General features: G+C 36.0%; 1 protein-coding gene across 1 annotated transcript in view; it reads right to left on the bottom strand.

The window, feature by feature from the left end:
• The window catches only part of LRPPRC (leucine rich pentatricopeptide repeat containing), a 124,113-nt gene that overhangs the window by 34,596 nt on the left and 67,888 nt on the right, over positions 1-21,629 (bottom strand). The window contains exons 23-28 of the mRNA XM_070734536.1: positions 15,649-15,773; positions 15,197-15,303; positions 8,150-8,218; positions 6,178-6,268; positions 3,193-3,335; positions 2,959-3,073 (exon numbers count right to left, since the gene is read on the bottom strand). Of these exons, the coding sequence (XP_070590637.1) occupies positions 2,959-3,073; positions 3,193-3,335; positions 6,178-6,268; positions 8,150-8,218; positions 15,197-15,303; positions 15,649-15,773 (650 nt within the window). The remainder of the gene's footprint in view (positions 1-2,958; positions 3,074-3,192; positions 3,336-6,177; positions 6,269-8,149; positions 8,219-15,196; positions 15,304-15,648; positions 15,774-21,629) is intronic.

Here is a 21,629-nt window from a genome sequence, read left to right on the forward strand (position 1 = left end):
TATATGATAGATGCAAACCATCCCTCTTAAACAACTCCCTATTAGACCACCTACTGACATCATGACTTACATAGCCAAAACCTTCAGCTTTACACCACACATTAAACTCTCTGATACAAGTTGTTTTATCCTCCTGACCACAAACCGGTAACACCTCTGAGAAAGTCACTGAATCAGTTATTCTGCCCAGCTCCACGCTTAGACATTGGAAATCTCTTTTTACTACATTAACATTTCTCTGGGACAAATCATTTGTGCCAAGATGCAACACCACATCAATGTTATTACCTTTACTCACAGCCTTGACAATATTTGTAATCCGCCTCCTGTCCCTGCTGGCAGTGGCCCCTGGGAGACATCTCATCAGCTTCACCACATCTTTACTCTGTCCCAGATCAACACCTCTAACAGTCGAGTCACCCACAAGAAAATGTGTCCTATTTTTATTTCTACTAACTGCACTTGATGTTTTGGTGACACTATGCACCTCACTTACAACAACTTCCCCTTCGACCATCCCCTCATTCTGTGCCTGAGGGGCCTCGCTAATATCTACAACATCCTTACCATTTAAATCTGCAAGAACATTATAGGAATTAGATAGAGAGACCAAAATTGCTATGTTTTTGCCCCACTGCACGTAATCTTCCTGAACCGACAGTTGTCCACACAGCCCTCCTCCTCAGGGGGCGCTGTGGAAGTAGAGGCTGCACACATGGCTGCATTATAGCACATGGCTGAGACAATCTTTCCACTTCTGACTGCAAGCTACAAACTAAGAACTGCAATCTAAATATCTCACCATATAAACTAGATGTCCTAGATAGGCCCTGAGATATTTCTCTCCCTCTTGATACTCAGTGAAGATAGCTGAAGGGCAGTGGGCTGTTCTGTCTCCATTGCAGAAATTATCTTTCATGATAAGACCAACACATTACTTTCCTACAACAGAGTCAAAACATTTGATAATGGAACAAACAAACAAATTGTGAGGGTGTATCTTTTATTAAAGGAGTTTAATTGTATAGGAACTACTTTGTGCAACACTCTCTTACTAAATGTCTCTTTGGCAAAGGTGGCAGGGTTAAGTTGGTAGTATTTAATAAAGGAGATCACAATTATGTGACAACTCAATAAATAGCATATATGCTCATTTTGTACAAGATTTCATCCACTTGGAAAAGGAAGAATATCCGTTGGAGAGAGAAGGAATGGATTATTTCCACGATAACGAATATATGTAGGTTGTCATGTGATCCTAAAGACCTTTAATTCAGGTAACTGAAACTAAAGCATCCATTTTTGGTCTTCCTTTTTGCTGGGTAGGGAAAAACAGTGTTTACTCTTGCTGGAGCTGCTGGGGCTTGTTCGTAAGTCTCTCTTCTCCCAGCATGTTTTGAATAGTAGGAATTAGAATTGTAAGAACTAAAGGAATGAAAGAAATAATTTGAAGTCCTACTACCCTTACTTTCATAGCTTTTGTTGGATAGGGATAGTTTTTCTTTTCTTATATCTCTAGGTCTTCTGCAACGATTGTCAATCCTTGAATGGGCCCAATAAGAGTATCAAAGCAGACATAATATCTATCAGTTCTTCAGCCATAACTGCTCTCTGGTGGCTATAGTAGGTGGCATTCATCTAGCTCAATAATTCCCAACATGGGACCCATGCCCCACAGGGAGGCAATTTGATTTTTAATGGGGGCAATTGGAACCTTGTTTAAACCAAGTTAATGCCATTTAAGGCTTCCTCTGTGTGAGTAGGAATTGACTTTCTGAATAGTAAGAATAATATGTCACCGGAGGGGTGCATAAGGATTTTAGAGACGCTTAGGAGGAGCATGGCCAAAAAAAGGTTGGGAACTTCTGATCTAGCTCAAAATTCAAAATATTTGGGTTCTGTTCTGTCTGCTCAGAAAAGATGCATCATGGCCAGTTAACTCATGTCTCCTCCAAATTTTTTATGCTCAGAGGCAATTAATTGTTTTGTTTACATGAAAAAGATGCCAGAAAAGACAGCTATATAGCAATAGAAACTATAGTCTCATCATCGCTATTCTAGAGTATTTCTATTCTGCTATGCTCTTGTTCTGGAGTGGCATTTTTTCCATCTTAATATACTATCATCCCAGTATATCAAGATATTGCTATTTTGTCAGATTTTACAATCAAAACGGAAACAAAATTAGAATAGTAACCAAATCTTATAAAAACGTGGTACAGTAGATTCAGGTAACATATACAGTGATACCTCATCTTACAAACCCCTCGTCATACAAACTTTTCAAGATACAAACCCGGGGTTTAAGATTTTTTTGCCTCTTCTTCCAAATTATTTTCATCTTACAAACCCAAGCTGCCGCCACTGGAATGCCCCGCCTCCGGACTTCTGTTGCCAGTGAAGCGCCCGTTTTTGCATTGCTGGGATTCCCCTGAGGCTCCCCTCCATGGGAAACCCCACCTCTGGACTTCCATGTTTTTACGATGCCGCAGGGGAATCCCAGCAGCGCAAAAACGGGCGCTTCACTGGCAACGGAAGTCTGGAGGTGGGGTTTCCCAGCGAGGGGAGCCTCAGCGAAATCGCAGCATCACAAAAACATGAAAGTCCGGAAGTGGGGTTTCGAGGACTTCAGTGTTTTTGCGATGCTGCAATTTCTCAGGGGAATCCCAGCGGTGCAAAAACGGGCACTTCGGCTGCCAAAAGGGGTGAGTTTTGGGCTTGCACGCATTAATTAATTTCCCATTGATTCCTATGGAAAACATTGTTTTGTCTTACAAACTTTTCACCTTACAAACAATTAAGTTCGTAAGACGAGGTATCACTGTATATGCAAATATTCTGGCACTAAAAAGTTTTCAGTTGCAGTTACATTGTGTGATAATAGAACATCAACTGTGACTATACAGAAAAAGTTAATACTACATTCAACAAGAATTTAAGAAGCCAAAATTGATTTACCTGTGTGTCTACCACTTCTACAAAATTGGTCTATTTTTTCATTAACTTGATTTATTTGCTCAGGAAGTGAAGTAAAGCCAATTGCTACAGAATCATCTTCTTGTTCATACCAATTCTTAAAAAGAAACAAATAAGTGTCTTTATTTTTCTAGATATAATACCCACTTATTATCGGATTAAAAAGAATTATTTTAATGTAGCTATTTCATCATAAAAACACTGAATCTAATTTACCTCAGGTACAGAAAATGGTATTTTCTGATTATTAGCTTTAAAAATTTGTCCTAGCAAATGCAAAGTTCTTGAACGGGGAACAATGTTTTCTTCCTGCATTTTAGTCCAAACAGATTCAGCTTTTTCCAAATCATTATTTTTCTCTGAAAGAAGAAAAGAGAAAAAAATTACACATATGTATTGTTGATAAATGCATTTTAACATTATTCCAGAAAAACAAAGATATCAAGTTTCAAACATTTTAAACATTTTAGCAAGATCTCCACTAAAACTAATAATCTAAAATAAAAAGTAATTTTTTTCTTACTACTTCATATTTTATAAAACAATCATGGAAACACCACTATTTACCAAGAGAAGGAAGATTTTGTTTCAAAAACTTGTTTCAACTGTATTTATATTTACTTTGGAAATTTGACTATCCATAACAATAAGAATTATAAATCACATCATGTTGTATTGAGTGAAATTTCATTAATTTTCTGTTCTGGTTATATCATTTGCAGATGCTTGTTTTGTTAAATTAATTTAAGCTCTTTGTTGGATCCAAAAGACCCTTCTACGAGTGGAAACAAAACAGCTGTTTTTGATGTTTATTTTGGCTAACCATTCAACACAGCTTCTCTGAAAAGGTTAAGCAGAACTTCAAAAAAAAAAAATTGCTCTGGGTTTTAACCAGAACACATTTTCACCTTTGTGACAACCCCTAGTTTTAACAGAATTTTCAAACTGAGGCCAGACTGCTCCAACTTTGAACAGTATCATACACATTCTTAAAAGCATTTATATAAAAGTTGTAAAGTCTGTTTGACAGTACAAATACATATGAACTTCTGATTTTTCCCCCAAAATAATAATTTCAGCTATTTAACATGCCTGCCAAATTTAAATCTCGCTGAGTTGAGTGTGCAGTCATCCTGTGCTATGAGGCTCTCAATTTTATAGCATTTTCCTTTAAAGCTTAATAAGTTACCTATATAATGGTAAAGTTATGAAAGGCTTGGAAGAATGCATGTGTATTTGGCTATCTTCTATTGAAAGCAATTATGTACATGGCAAGGAGGAACTATTTTTTTCAAATTCTTTTGCAGACAGCAAAATAAGACAGTTCAAAGTAAAGGGAGAAATTAGAGACTTCTTGAATTTCTGAAACATGGTTTAGTGCTACAGAATGATGGGAAATGGCAACTTTCTTTAAAAAACTCCTTGAGAGATAAATACCACCTATGCAGAAGAAAATAGGTGGTTTAGAAAAACCTTCAATTATCATTCAACCAAAGTAAGCCAACTGTAGAATGTTTCCCTATTCAAGTTAATACTTTAGAACTGAATGAAAGAAACCAACTGGTAAATTGGAATGCAGCCCAAACAAACTGAATATTTCACCCATGGACAAGATGCTGAAACTGAATGCAAAAATGCCAGCTAATTTTTCTTGTGGTGTTTTTAAAAAAATAGAATATATGAGCATTGGTCAGAAAGAAGGAAATGAACATTGGGTTATCTGAACATTCATTCTATGTGTGCTGCAGGAGAGTCCAAGCATGGGTTCTTATCTGATTGGCCAGGGACTGAGTTGCAATTTCTTTGGCCATGCCTCTCTTTTCCTCCGGCCAAGGCTCCAGTTTTTTCAGTGAAGACCTGGATCTGGAGAAGATGTGGTCCATCTGATACATCAACCACTCCTGGACCCCAGACGATACCAGAACCAGGGTGGGATTGGACACTCCCACAGTGCACATAGAATGAATGCTCAACTCCTAGAATCCGAGATGATCGGAGTACAGCAGAACCCCCCCCTTCCCAAAATAAGGGCCAGCCACAGCAAGCCAAACAGCAAGGGTTTCTAAAAGAGGTAGCCAATGTTGGGCTTCAAAGCCAAAGTCAGTTTTGCGGTCAAATTGCAAGCTGGTGTTGCAGGAACCATGTGGTAATGGCGGCTAGCAGGTGGTCGAACTATGTGCTGGGCTGTAGCCACCCACAAATGCTCCAGACACTTCCCAGCCAATTCAAAACTCTGTTGTTGTTTTTTAATAAAGTCCAATTAAATCCAAATGTAAATAAATTAATTGCAACTATACACTGAAATTAATCCGGAGCAACTCAATCTGTGTCCCTCAAGGCTACCTGAGTTGAAAAAACTGGAACATTGGCCAGAGGAAGAGGTGTGGCCAAAGAAATAGCAAACTCAGTCCCTGGCCAATCAAATGAAAACTCATGCTTGGACTCTCCAAGCAGAGCACAGGAGAAAGTAATGTCATGCCAAAAACTTTAAACCAGAACCTGAAACTGAATCTGCGGGACGGGGGCCGGATTTGGAGGAGGAAGAGGAGGAAACTGAAACCCTCAGTTGTAGGGAAATTGTTACAAATGTAAACAAGTATAAATGCAGACCTTTATGCTTGTGTCTAAACAGAAACCACAAACATGGTTGTCACAACCCATTTAGATAACATCTGGAAGAAAGTGTTCAGATCCCAGCTTCCTTAAGTTTTCTAAATATTTTTAAAAATAATATGTTAGGAGGGAAGATAAGCAAGATACCTTGTTTTGATCCTTTTTCTTGTGATGAAGCTAAACTAGACACAGAATCCTCATTTTATTTGAGCACTACAGAGAAGAGGCCTATCTCATGCTTTCCACACAATGAAGGCCTCAAGATCAACTTTGGTCTTTTCCAGCTAAGTACTAATAGGAAATACTTATTCCTGAGATTTGAAACCTTTCAGAACAGGCAATATTGGATTATGTTAATATTTAGTCTTGTCTGGTATATACTAGTTCTCTGCACCTAACCTCCTTCTATGTTTCTTTACATGGTTTCTACATTTTATTTTTAATTAGTTGATTGTAAGGATACATATCTATTTTTTCATGCTACTACACAGTTGCATTAGCTTTTGAAGGAATGCTTAGCAATTATATTTTTATGATAGATAAGTCTAGCCTATGAAAACATAAAATAAAACTGGTCACTTTACTTACGGCATAATAATAACAGAGAATAATACATCTTATCTCTATCACAATCAAAGAGGTTTTGAGTCAGTGTTATCATGGCTTCTAGGCTCTCACCCTTTAAAATAAAAACAGAAGATGTATATTATAATATTCATATTTTTTCTGTTTACATTAGACAATTATACAACTTCCCATGTGGTTTATGTTGACAAAGGTGTGAAGGCCTGATTAATAGGAAAATAACTGAATAAATCACGTTTTTCAAAACATGGACCAATGATTTAGTAATACTTTTCATAATGTATTAATTCTTAGAATACATGTAAACAAAAAGAAGTACAAAAATATTCAAAACATGCAGAGATATTTCAAACATCTTATTTCATAAATATATCTAACATAGCAATTTTCATATATTTGAATTAATGGTATTCATACATTAGCCCCTCAAATATTCTTTTTTAATATGAAACCACTTTCATTTGCTTTCTGGTTTAACATGCCGGCAACAGCTTCAACGTCTAAATATATATATAGGTTTATCTGGAAAGCTATTTGCCTTGTTGGAGAGTGGTTGATAGCACTTTGGATAGTATAATATTTGAGTTCTTAAGTCTACTGATACTATAGTTTACACAGCCTACAGTGGCCATTTTTTCCTCACTTCTACACATTGTGAGCTATGAAAAAAACACTTCATTGGGCTTTTTTGAAAGATTCAGGAGGCATCACTTGTGCCTATTCTTGTCCCCTCTCAGAGGAATCAACCAGGGGCAAAGTATTTGAAGGAAGAAAGGAGAAGAAACCTGCTTCCCAAAAACCGAATCATGTAAACTCTCCAAAAGGATAAAGGTATGCTCCCCTTTGGCTGGGCTTTTGCAGCAGTGATAGTAATAGGTCATTAACTGTATGAACCTAACAAGGTTTTGCAAAAATGGAAGGAGAAGAGAGTGATCAGAGCAGCGGTATGTTCTGAAGACTGTCCATTGAACTTTGAGGATGAAAGGATAACGAATCTCAGCGACCGATTAGGTCCCACAGAGTTGGCCTTCTCCGGGTCCCGTCGACTAAACAATGTCGTCTGGTGGGTCCCAGGGGAAGAGCTTTCTCTGTGGCAGCCCCGACCCTCTGGAACCAGCTCCCCCCTGAAATTAGAATTGCCCCCACCCTCCTTGCCTTTCGTAAACTAGATGGACCATGAGGTCTTTTTCTGCCGTCAGACTTCTATGTTTCTATGTTTCTAAACTTCTTAAAACCCACCTCTGCCGTCAGGCATGGGGAAACTGAAATAACTTCCCCAGGCCTATATTGTTTATGTATGGTGTGTTGTGTGCATGTTTTTAAATTATGGGTTTTTAGTTTAAATTATTAGATTTGTATTACATTGTTTTGCCACTATTGTTGTGAGCCGCCCCGAGTCTACGGAGAGGGGTGGCATACAAATTTAATAAATAATAATAATAATAATAATAATCCCAGGGGCTGGTCCTTTGCTGTTTCCAAGGTAGCCCCATGGGCCAGATGTAACCACATTGTGAACCAGATCTGGCTCATAGGCCTTATGACACCCTTGTTTTATGGGATTCTTGCACTCAGCAGGAAATTAGACATGGTGATCTAAATTTCCATTTCCAATTTTATTATTCTGAACTAGCTATTTTTTGACCAGAAACAGTCACAATACATGTAAAGAGTGAGAAGAACTCCTTAAAAATTATCTATAGCAACGTCTCTGAATCCTGGCAACTTTAAGACACCTCAACTCCTGGAATCAGAAGCACTAATCTAAAGGATAAGAAATCAAGAATAACTAATTGGAGAGAATTATAATATTGTCATCTGGAAACTGGATTAAATACAATTCAGTGATCGCTGCATTCAGTGATCTCTGCAGAAAGTAATCTATTTCTCTTTGGATATGAATGATTTGATAGTAATGTGATAGAATTCTATTGAATCAATAATGTACACAAACCAAAATTAACAGAATACATACATTGTTATTTTCAATACATCTGCTTGCAAACCAGTCCAATCTTTCTGATTTTGCTCTTAGGCCAGGTGTCTGTAAAAGATTTCAAAATCAGTAAGTACTTGTTTTCTAAAGATTATGTCTTCAAAATAAATGATTAACCTGATTTTCTAATTTGGATTTCTAAAAGGCGAATGTGAATTGAACACGTACTGGTATTATAGTCAAAAATTCTTACTTATCCTAAAATAGCAAAAACAACATTTTTTTAGAATAAATTTTAAGGTATCAATAGAATTGTGCTTTTAATTTAAACTGACATTTCAAGGTAGAATATACATAAAGTGCTTATTCCTTGAGACATTCTGTCTTGAAGAATAAATAGATCTTAATTGCTGTTATAGGCTTCAATTTTTATACACCCATTCATCAGAAAAATTCACTTAAAATAAAGTAATTTGTTAGAACACAACATTGACTTTATAACTATCTTGCTTGAGGACTACCTGTATAGGCAAAGTGGGCTGAAACAAGATAATATTTGGAAGTGCTCAGGCAGACACCTCTGATTCACTGGATATAAGAAGGAGATTTGGGTATAGGGAGCATATAATAAAGGAATAAATAAATACAATATTTTATTTTGACAATATAAGTCAGGAATCTAGGATTCTCCAATACAACTCCAAACTTTTTTTCCCTGCACAAATGCTTTCCTGGCAATCACTTCACAATAATCACTCACATTGAAAAGATATACAGGGTTAAGTAATTATGCTATTTTTACTATAGCAGAAATATATATTTTTCAAAAAGTTTTCCTTGTAGCCCTTTGAAGCCAACCGCTTCAGAATACTCTGTAAACCCATCTATGTTACTGCTAAATTCCTATTCTACTGAATAATATCATTAGTGTATAATATTTAACATCCAATAGGTAAAAAATTGAATAGTAACCAAACTTATAAAACTATGTCATAGTAACACTGAAACTGTAAAATTTTGGAAAGATCTGAACATTTAATTTCCTTCTCACATACAGCTTCAAAAGACAATAAAATTATGGTTACCAGACAAATACAATCAACAAAAAATCTTTACATATCATTTTACAGTTCACTTTATACTTGCAAGCAGGTAGAAGAAAAAAAGCTTGTTCGATTATAACTTTTATTTCATACTCAATTTGATGAGAATATGTAGGCAAAATAACCAACCAAGAATATAAAATTAACATTTTATACACTATGACCATTGGCATTACAGTAGACCCCTGCTCGTTGCGAGGGTTCCGTTCCAGGACCCCCCGCAACGAGCGGGTTTTCGCGAAGTAGCGCTGCGGAAGTAAAAACACCATCTGCGCATGTGCAGATGGCGTTTTTACTCCCACAGCGCTAGCGAGGAGCCGAAGATTGGGGGCGGGGCGGCTGTTTGCCGCCGGCATGGAGGGCTTCCTAGCAGCCCCCCAAACCCGGGTTGGGGGTCCGGGGGGCGCTGGCTCTCGGCGCTTTCGAGCTGAGTCCGGGAGCGAATTCGCTTCCGGACTCAGCTCAAAACCGCCGATAGCAAGCGGCAAGGAACGGCTTGTCTCGGCGCTTTCGAGCTGACCGGACTCAGCTCGAAAGCGCCGAGACAAGCCGTTCCTTGCCGCTTGCTATCGGCGCTTTTGAGCTGAGTCCGGGAGCGAATTCGCTCCCGGACTCAGCTCAAAAGCGGCGAGAATGAACGGCGTGGGCGGGCGGCAGCGAGGAGTTTGCGTGGGCGGTGGGGAAACTCCTCGCTGACGCCAGCAAGAGGGGGAAGACCCAGGGAAGCCGCTGCCATCTACGCATGCGTGCCCGGCACGCATGCGTAGATGGTATTTTTGACTTCCGGGTTGAAAAATAGCGAAGTACCCTGTTCGCAATGGTTGGGGACGCAATAAACGGGGGATCACTGTATATAGAAGTACTGTATTTCATTTGAAATTGCAGATAATCCCCTTTGTGATATGAAAAAAATCAGATTCAGCTTTCACCTCCAACTTTCAATATTACTTATGCTCCAAATGCCAATTATCTAAACAGCTTTAAAAGCTGAAAAAGTGTATGTAGCAAATCCTTTTCTCTTAAGAAATTATTCTGCACCAATCACTAAATTATATTATGGATGTTCTTGCATTTCATTTTGAAATGGAGAAGTGTTTTCACATATATCATGTTCTCAATTATTAAAAGAACATCTAGGTCAGATTAACTAAATCTCTTGGACTGGCACAGTCTGTATTGGCAGTTTATATCAACCATCCTACTGCCATTTCAAAAATGAGTTTAGATTTCAATTATAACATTTATCTATACTTTATTATGGATTATAATTATGTATTGCATTTTAATAAATTTTGTGTTTTTAAAGCTGTTAATCATATTAATAGAAAATATATAGCTAAATATAATTATATAGTGTTTCCTTCTCACCTGTATTTTTACCTTTTTGTAATTTGTTGCAATTTTCAGACATATTTACTTTTTAATGGGTCAAAAGTATCTCTGCTATTGTGTTAATCTCTGCCAACCTACCTATAGATGCTTTTATAATTACCAAAGGAGCATCTGTTTTATTGCTGTTGTACATTTTGTGTATGTAAGATAAACTAACAAAGAGAGAAAATAAATATTTTAATTATTTTATTGAAACAGCAACATGTTCACTGGCATTTTATTATTTTATTTGTTTGTTTGTTTATTGTATTTATATGCCTGCCCATTTAACAAAAAAGTAATGACACAGTATAACTTGAGGGGAATGGAACTGAATGCCTGCCCCTCTCGCAACCCCTTCGCTGGGAGTGCTTTCGTCCTGAGCTTTCAGCACGGGGGCTGCAGTAGGGGCAGGGCAGGCGTTCCCGAAGCGCTCCAAGAAAGTGCTCTCGCAGCCCCCTCACTGAGAGAGAGAGAGCAACAGACAGAGCAAGATGGAAAGAGAGAGGGAGAGAGAGATAGCAAGAGAGAGAACAATAGAGAGAAAGAAAGCAAGAGAGATAGAAAGAGTAAGAGAGAAAGAAAGCAATAGAGAGAGAAAAAGAAAACAAGAGAGAAAGAGTGAGAGAGAGAAAGAAAGAGACAGAGAGAGAGCGACAGAGCAATATAGAAAGAGAGGGAGAGAGAAAGTGAGAAAAAGAGAGAGAGAGCAAGAGGGGGAGGGAGAAAGAGAGAGAAATGACTCTTGATTTAAAGCATATGGTAAAAAGCAGCCAAATAATAACAGAGGAAAAAAACCCCAGCCTCGTGTGTGTGTGTGTGTGTATGTGTGTGTGGTTGTGAACTCTTGAACCATTTCCAATTGCCCTCACCTGTTATTGGAAATGGTTCAAGAGTTCACATACACACACACACACACAAGGGGGGAGGAGACAGGAATGGAAAAAGAGAAGAAGATAGTAATAATAGTAATAGATTTTGGTTTTGTTTTATTATTAATTTCTTTTAATTAAAAAGAAGGCAATTTTTTTCTTATTTGTTTGTTTTATTTGTTTGTTTGTTTATTTATACTTCTATGCCGCCTCAGACACTATACTTTTCCGCCCACACCGAAAAAAAATTAGAGGGAACATTGACTACTACAGTCTATATGAAAATAAAGGGGAGAAAGCATAAATACACTAAAGGCAATGCACTTCTTGTACAGGCCACAAAACAGATTTAGACATATAAAGAGCAATTTTAGGGAAATTTTTAAAACCCATAAATTAAGAGGAGGGAAATAATCCCCTTGCCTATCTTAAAAGATAGATAAAATTTTCATCAATCCTTTAATTTGTAACTTTTTTGACAATTCAAAACTAAACTTGTCAATCAACTACGGTAGTGTAGCTGAGTAAAATTAACATTAATTTAGATAAATTCATGTGTTCTTTCTGTGCAATTATTTACAAACCACATTATAATTAAAAATATTCCTTGGAGGTATTTTCTCTGTTTGAAGCAAAAATAAATTTCACATTTTCCAAAGATTAATGTCTCACTACATTGGTAATCTTCAGTCTTAAAAGACTATGGTATCGTGCTCTGGAAAGAGTTCCTAGAACAGTATCTATTGTGGCTGAAAAGACCAATCCGAGGGTGGCAATCCCTTCCACATTGAATGCAGATCCATTCCGTCCCCTTCCTAGTCCCCGGATTTTGCTGGTTCCGGGACTGCCTCTTTGCCTCAACCTGCCGAAATAGTGTCCCCTCGAAATGGAGAAGGTCAACAGGCTGAATGATCAGAGATCAAGGTTTCCCACCTGTTAATGTCCATTCCCAAGGCCTTTAAATCCCTCTTACAGATATCCTTATATCGCAGCTATGGTCTCCCTCTGGAGAGCTTTCCCTGCACTAGTTCACCATACAGGAGATCTTCTAGAATCTGCCCATCATCCATTCTGACAACATGCCCAAACCAGCAAAGAACTCACTGTTTCAATAGTGTATTCATGCTAGAAATTCCAGCATGTTTCAAGACTGTGCTATTTGGAACTTTGTCATGCCAGATGATGCCAAGGATACTTCAGAGACAGCGGATATGGAAGGTATTCAACTTTCTGTTTTGCCATGCGTAAAGGTCCAACATAAGAGTGTGCTCAGGACACAGGATCTATAAACCTAGATCTTTGTATGTTCTTTCAGCTTCTTATTAAGCCATACTCTCTTTCTGAGTCTAGAGATTGTGGTGGCTGGTTTACCGATACGTTTATTCAGCTCAGTATCTAGAGAGAGAATGTCAGCGATGGTTGAGCCAAAATACACAAAGTCATGGACAACCTCCAATTCTTGTGCAAAGACTGTAATATGTGGAGGTGAATCCATGTCCTGACCCATGACTTGTGGTTTTTTTCAGGCTGATTGTACTGTAATTCCAAAATCTTGGCAGGCCTTGCTAAGCCAGTCGATGAATTGTTAAAAGTCTCACCTGTGCTCTCATTAATCTGCATACAAATTAATATAAATGAATATTGAGTTGGGGGCAAGGAAAAATGCAATTGATTTGGCCCATTTCAATAAGCAAAATTTCAATGAAAGCAGAATAAATATACTAGTGCTCTACAGATCTGGACACACATCATAGCATAGCAAAGCTTTATCCAGTGCTTTACTTCAACATACACTTTCCCCAACAGGATATTGCTCTGGGTCACCTCCATGCTTCTAAAACTTGCAAAGGATTGCCACCACCTAAATATATCTTTCATACTCAGACACCTTTATTCTCAAGTCTTTTAAACACTCAATTCAAACAAAAGCCTCAAAGTCTATAAAGTAGATCCCCACCCACCAAGTTCTTGTGCTAATAGAAATGAGGTGCTGTTTTAATGTGATTGCTCTTTTTGGTAGCTACTGTGGTTGCAGCAAAGTTACAAACAGAACAGGGCCATGCTGTTCATTATAGCTTGTGGGTCTGGCAGTAAAATCATAGTCCTTTTGCTTGCTTGTGGTAGCAGCCATTATCTAAATGTCACCTTTGCCTGTATGCCTTTGCCCAGGGGTGTTCAATCTTGGCAATTTTAAGTCCAGACTATGCTGGCTAGAGAATTCTGGGAATTGAAGTCTTAAAGTTGCCAAGGTTATCTCAGAGTGTTTAGAAAAGATTTGTTATCAATATTGTTAGCGAAATGCAACACAGCAAAGTTTTCCTACTGCACGTTTATTTATTTGCTTCATATCACAATTTCATTCAGAAATATAATATTCATTGTAGTGCCTTCTAATTTTCTTCACATCAAGAAACCTGTGAGGTAAATTGGGCAGTCCCCCTTTTTGGTTTACTATGTACAGTATAAGTTTACTAATGTGTTTTAGGTAAAAGATGTTAATGTAATCTTGAATTACCTGTCCCCAAACTAGAATGGATTAATTTATTAAGATTCTGGAATTTAACAAAAATAAGGCATAGGAAAAGTATATTTGTTAGAAAGGCATGACCCCAGAGTTACAATCTTGGATACGCTTAATATCTGCTCATAAGCAGCCTCTAATTAGGCATAACAGAATGACTGACCAGAATTACTACATGTGATGAGATGTGTTTTTATAACTTGTTTTCTTTTTTCTTTTTGATTTTCTTTGCACTTTTTAAATTTTATTTTGAAGTGTGTATGAATGTGCAATGTGTATGTTTATACATCTCTATTCCTATTTCTGTTTCTACAAACAGTCCCTTACTTAGGACCAAAATTGAAACCAAAATTTCAATTGTTGGGAGAGTTGTGCCTGGTTTTTATGACTTTTGTTTTAATTGTTTAAACAAACTATTGAATTTGTCAAATGAATCATGTGATAGTTACCTACACCCCTTTTCTCGCTCTTAGTATTTGCTTTTTCAAGCTAAAGGCTCGGGTGGGATGAAGCTGCCTCTGGACATTGGCATGTTCTTGGTTCAATTATCAAAGGAATCTGCCATATTGGCTTGGAGGCTTCTGGATAAAGCTATGAGTGAAGGCATGAGGGAAGTGGGAAATGTTTCTCCCTGGCTATACCTACTTTTCCAAAATGCAGAGACAGCAACCTCAAATTCACTCCCTCATACCTTCCACTCTCTATAAGCTGCTTACTATAACAAGAGAAAAAAAGTGCTAAATGAAAGATCAGGCTACAGCAGACACTGCTGTTTGGCTGATTAACTCTTAGACAAGCATTACAAATAAATCTAAGTATAGTCTGCAGCAAATTAAATTCCAGTGCTTTAAAGAACAAAGAATTTGTTAGAAAAGAGGATTAGCAACTTTACACCCAGGAATGCTGGTTTAATTTGTTTCACAATGTAAGACTTATATGCAAATATTATGTGGATATTTAATAGGAAATTTGACAAAGTAAAAAAAACACCACAATTTGAATATACAGGAGATTACTATTTCATTTCTAAACATAATTATACATACTTTAAAAAGCTGCCCAAGGTCTCCCTTGGCTTCCTACCACTCATATATGATTAAATTTGAGCTCTATTTAATGTTAATTACAACAACACTAATTAATGGCTAAAAAGTTTAAATATATTCCAATTAACACTAAATAGCTATAAGAGATTAGGGTACTTTAAATATACTCTCACCTCAATAATCTTCTTGGCTTCTTTGTATTTGCCAGTTGCCAGAAAGGCAAAGAAAAGATCATACATCATACCCATCTGTTTTTTCTCTTCAGTGAGAAAGTCGAAAACTGTAAAATTTATTTTAAAGATGCATTAGGCTAGCCAACGTTAATAAGGAACATTGAAGAGAGAAAGTATGTTATATGGTCAGTTGTAATATTTTTATTCAATGTTATTTTCAGATATATTATATTGGTGAAATAAAACAATCCCTGCTAGAAAACCCCCCAAAATCAAGTTATGACTAAATGGTCGACCAATTAAAAATTACAAATATCAATTATTTTACAATAAAGAAAAGCTGTAACATGTAGATATTATTTCAACAAACCTTTCCAACAATTTATTTGGTAAAAAAAATTGCACTCTGAAACATCAGAAGAAAACCAAAAGGCTCAGTAGAATTGACTAACCTTTCTGCACTGTTTCAGTGTCTCCCTTCTCTATTAATCCACATAAGACTTCATGAAGTTTAGGCAGCCCACCATATTTCTTATAGCAATCAAGTAATACTTCCACGGCAGTCAATAAATCACCCCTTAAAGAAAATCCAGCAAAAGATTTTAGCAGGAAGGAAAAAAAGCACACCTTAAAATAGTAATTTGAATATTACAGTGTAATTCCTAGAGTAATAGTTCTTTTAAAAATGCAAGCATACTACAAAATTTTCTCTAACACCCCCCCCCCCTCCTGTAATGCACCTATTTTACAATTCTGGTCATTCATATACTATAGTTAACTAATTACAACGTAATTTTATTCATTCATTTACAAATTGTAAATGTAAAAGATAATTAATACCACTAAAGAAATATAATCTGGTAGTTCTACCATACACAATGTTAATATTCAGTTGGTAACTATGAATCTGAATCTCAACTAAGCAGAATAATGTAATTAGCTGACATATACAAATGTATTTTTCCTTATTAACCATGAATCCTAATAATATGCATGTGCCCATTACAAAAACATCACTGGTCTAATTTAGAATTCAATTAGTTAATAAGTGTATGATGATAGTAGTGTGGTCATATAGCTGGCAGATTAGTTCAAAATTTTAGTGAAAATTAATAAATATGTTAGAGACATCTTCAAAACTAACTTCTAGCAGTTATTGATATTTGTTGTATTAGATAATTATACAGAAAATGTTGAGAGAGATTGAAAATTCAGCATGTCATATTTATGAAACTAGACTGTTACATAACTTCAGAATCAAAATTTTTGAAAGAAAATTATTCATTTAAACTCTTAAAAACGTATTGTTTTTAAAAGGTTGCTAACATTTTGCAAAGATTGATGCAAATTTAATTATTAATTACAAGTGTAGGCAACATAATGATATTACTCCAGTCCGGATGAAATTGTAAATAGCTTGACTTATTGGATCTTTACTTTATCCCCTTTTACTGAGCCCTGTTTACAGAACATCTTCTGGCACCCCACAGAGTCATTTGAATTATTGTCATTTGGGGTGAAGACTAAATTACAGGTTAATTTCAAAACTGCAAGAGGATGATACAAACTAGATTACTGTCATACAAAAGAAATGCTATGGTAGCTACCACACATGGATATAAAGCTTAATATAATCAGTGTTTTCTTCTGCTCTGGATAAAAGTTCAGTTAACACACACAGAAACAAGCTTGGAAACTTTTCCCCATGATTTTTTTTAAGGGTATAATTTTATATGTTCAAGTTTTGTCTATTTATTTCAGCTTTTGACAGTGACTTTGAAAAGAGCAATAATATTCATCTCAGCTGCTTTCCCACAGTATTCAATTCATTGTTTATATCAAAGTTACCAATAAATGATTAAGTAATCGGAATGCCAACCAGCCAGATACATTACTAGTGTACACATAATTAAAATATATAGTTCTGAAGAAATCTAGCCTGTGTTTGTAAACTAAGAAATGAATGAAGGGTAAAAGGGTTAAAAGTAATACTTAGGAGCAAAGGAATGTACACACCTATAAAGGCTACATTTCTGTTGTAAGCCACCCTGAGTCTAAGGAGAAGGGCGGCATAAAAATTGAATAAATAAATAAATAAATTTCTAAACTGTAATTTTGATTTAACATCTGGAGAATTCTAGAATGAAATCTTAATATTCAATTTGAAGATTGCCAGATGAGAGTTCTCCAAACAGATTTGCAAAATTAATCGTACCAATAACAGAAAGCTCTAGAATTAAAGTGCTATGCAGGCTAAAAAAAACTTTCTTACCCACCAATGTCCAGATTTCCACAAGCAAGAGCTGCAGAGAAAATACCCTTACAGAACCTGATGCAACAACATAAACTTCTCAGTGTGACAGAACTGTAATTTGGTTCTTTAAAAAATAATAATAACAGCAGCAGCAATCAGTTATTCACAATGAGGTTATGTTCACTGAGTCACTCTGAGCCCAAGCCAAGATTTTTAATAAGCCACTGAAAAAATTAAATGGAACTGTAAGAACTCAGCCTCAACCAAAGTCCCGCGCCACTGTTATGCAACCGCCTTTTTAAATAACACCTTTCAAAAACGGACTTGTCAAATAAACTACCCTTTTGAGCTATTTTATATATAATTTTTATAAAATAAAATTCAAAAGAAAAAATATGAATTTTGGCAGAAGGGAAATAAACAAAATGTAACAAGTGAAAAGAGCACAAAGAAAAAAAGAAAATATGCCTTCCATTATTCTTAAATATGGTTAGAAATGTATCTTGCCCTTTACAACATAACTTCTTTCTTTCCATAGTTTGCCCTTTCTAAAGATCAAACACATAAATTACAAGATCATTCTTAATCACTGTAAATGTAGTTACTGTATTGTTCTTTTCTAATTATAAAAGTCAATTTCAAGACATCTGCTAATTGTCATCTTTACAATCTATTCTTCCATTGTGGGTATTTCAAGTTTTTGTGCATATAATAATTTTGCAACAGTTATATAGAACATAATCTTCCATAACTCTTTTCTAATTGTCTATCCATTAATCCAACAGAAAAAAGTTATAGTTTCATTTTTAAAACTCTTTGTATCATTGTTTTGAATCCAAAATTTTCTGGATGATGAAATGACCCTACATGTTTTCCCATATTTACATCTGAAGTACCTTTATACATTCTAGACAATTTTTCTAGTACATTATTTTATCTAATACCTCTTTAAATAATAGCGTAGTGTAAATTTTAATCCGTTCAGCCACATATTTTCCATTGTTCAAGCAATATATTATATGTAAAGTTCCTACCCTATTTTATCCTACACTTTCACTTCCCCTTTTTCCATTTCAAATTTCACCAGTCTATACATTTTAGCAATTATATATTCATGATTTTATATAGTTCAATTTCAAATTCTATCTTGTGCTGTTCAATTCCAAATATCATGTCATCTATTTTAAATCTTTCTTTTGATTCTGCATATGAAAATTACTGAAAACTAAATGTCTCTGCAGTCAAATTCTCTTGATAGAAATCCAATCTTCAAGTTCTAAAATTCTAAGATTCTCTTATTTCTTAGGAGCATCCACTTATTCAACCAAACCAAGCTGCAGGTTGCAAAACACAATCTCAAATCAAGCAGTCCTAGTCCTCCACATCTCTTTTTATCTTGGAATTTTTTAAATTTAAACTTTAGAATCATTGGTGATCTTTCAGCTTGTTTTCTTGAGACATTTCATCACTCAATTAGGTACTACACTACCTATTACTCAGGGAGTTTGTTTGAGAGTGCAATTAATATCTGCACTCTCGGAGATATGCAATGAATATCTCCGAGATCGCCTTCTGCCGCACGAATCCCAGCGACCGGTTATGTCCCACAGAGTTGGCCTTCTCTGGGTCCTGTCGACGAAACAATGTCGTCTGGCGGGGCCCAGGGGAACAGCCTTCTCTGTGAAGGCCCCGATCCTCTGGAACCAACTCCCCCAGGAGATTAGGATTGCCCCCACCCTCCTTGCCTTTCGCAAATTCCTTAAAACCCACATCTGCCATCAGGCATGGGGAAATTGATTCCCCTGGGCAGTTTCCGCTTTACGTATGGTTTGTATAAGATGTATGATTGTTTTTTATATTAAGGGCTTTAAATTGTTTTTGACTATTGGATTTGTATTGTTTTGTTGTTGTGAGCTGCTCCGAGTCTCCCGAGAGGGCGGCACACAAATTTAATAAATAAATAAATAAATAAAATATTGAACTGTCTGCAGGAAAACAACCAGGCTCAGAGTAGCAAGCACTCCACAGTTAAATCCTGAGCTCCAAATTTTTCTATATTTAACTTCTGCCATACCAACTAACACATATATTTCTACCATTGTTAAAATGGTACATATTTTTAAATAAAAAATACCATTTAAAAAACCAGCACCATTTTAATCTTAGCTGAACTTTTCCCAATCTTAGCATGTCTATAACTTCTTTTCATGCCTTAATTGTTCTGAAAATATATACAATCCATATTAGTCCCCCAATTATTTCACTTTTATCTCAATCTTAAAACCATTTTTAAAACTTGCTGTTTAAGACTTGTTTTTATTAGTATCATTTTCTCATTATTAATTTTAAATTGAGATAGTACACTAAAATAATTTATTTCATCCAAAGGACATGCTGGATTTTAATCAAATATTATCCGTAATTTATACTTTTCTTTTTTAATCCTCACTCTAAAAGTTATTTTGCCTTGTCTTATGGTTCTATTCAATATTTTCAGAGCTAATATGAATAATAGCATCATGGAGTGCCCTCATCTATATTTCACAAATGTATGTCAATTCTCTGTTTACATTTATCTGCCTTCTGTGAAGTATAAATTGATTTTGCCCATTTAATAAAATTCTCACCAAAGTCTGTATCTTCTAAAATTTTAAACAAGTTTAGTTCAAATTAGCACAGGCCTTTTCTGCATTTAGAAAAATCAGTGAAGCTTGTTTTTTTCTTATGCTGTTCTAGGTATTCCAAAATGTTCAATATTATCTCTCAACTGACTCTTTAGTAAAAATGAAAGCACTCCATCCATGCTGGGATTCAAGCTGCAAGACTGGGAGTGTAAAGACTGCAGTTCTTAAACAAGGCAGTCATATGATATATCACTTAACTGCTTCAGTAATTGAGATTCTGATGCCAATTATGGCTGCTAACTGAAGACTACTGTAACACTATATTAGTATATTTCAATCAGACACCTCATATCCTTCCACTCTATAAAACAGAGTTCATTTTTGCAAAAAATAAAATAAAAAAGTAGCAATTATTCCTGAAAGAAGCTGGAAATCCATCTGGTCTAGACACTTTCCCTCTTTTAGCCTGTTTTTTTTGGCTTCGCAAACTTCCTTGATGCAATAGGTCATTCATTATTAGTTTCTATTTTTCTGTAATTTTCACTAAATATTATTTCTTGAACCATTACGAGGTGTCATATCTTTTATACTAATTGCTAGGTAACTTTAATGGGAGGATGTTACTGAACTTTTATTGTTCTTCTTAACTATGGGATCTCCACTTATATATGGCTGATCTTTCTGAAAAGAGGATGCCAGATCACACAATTGTTAGATCTGATCTGCTTAGCTCAGTGTTTTTCAACCAGTGTGCCGCGGCACACTAGTGTGCCGTGGAACATGGTCAGGTGTGCCGCAAGAGGGGAGAGAGAAAGAGAGAGAGAAAGAAAGCAAAAGAGAGAAAGAGTGAGAAAAAGAAACAAAAAAGAGAAAGAAAGAGAGAGAGAGATAAAGAAAGCAAGAGAAAAAGAAAGTGAGAGAGAGAGAAAGCAAGAGAGTGGGGGGAGAGAGAAAGAGAAAGAAAGAAAGAGAGGGAGAGAGAGAAAGAAAGCAAGAGAGAGGAGAGGGAGAGAGAGAAATGTGAGAAAAAAGGGGAGAAAAAAAGAGAAATGAGAAAATAATTGAGGCAGAGAATGAGAGGAAAGAGAGAGAAACAAAAGAGAGAAGTGACTCTTGATTTAAAGCATATGATAAAAAGCACCCAAAGAATAAGAGGGAAAAAACTCCCAGTCCTCACCTGTTTTTGGAAATGGTTCAAGAGTGTATATACACACACACACACATGGGGGGGGGGGGCAAAATGTATAATATGTACTGTCTTAGAGTGTCATTTTGGTTGGTGGTGTGCCCCAGGATTTTGTAAATGTAAAAAATGTGCCGCAGCTCAAAAAAGGTTGGGAAACACTGGCTTAGCTGTTTGCAGCACCATGGATAATTGTATTTTCTGATGGTAAAATTTTAATAGCGATCAAATTACTTGAACACTTCATTCCATGAGCATAATCTTACAACTGTTGGTAATATTGTTTATACAAAAGTTGGAACATTTTGCTATTCAAATACACTGCTACATTTTTTTTTAAACAAAACTGTTTCACTGTTACTTGCATACCTG

The sequence above is a fragment of the Erythrolamprus reginae genome, chromosome 1 (genome assembly GCF_031021105.1).
Source record: "Erythrolamprus reginae isolate rEryReg1 chromosome 1, rEryReg1.hap1, whole genome shotgun sequence".
Taxonomy (NCBI): Eukaryota; Metazoa; Chordata; class Lepidosauria; order Squamata; family Dipsadidae; genus Erythrolamprus; species Erythrolamprus reginae.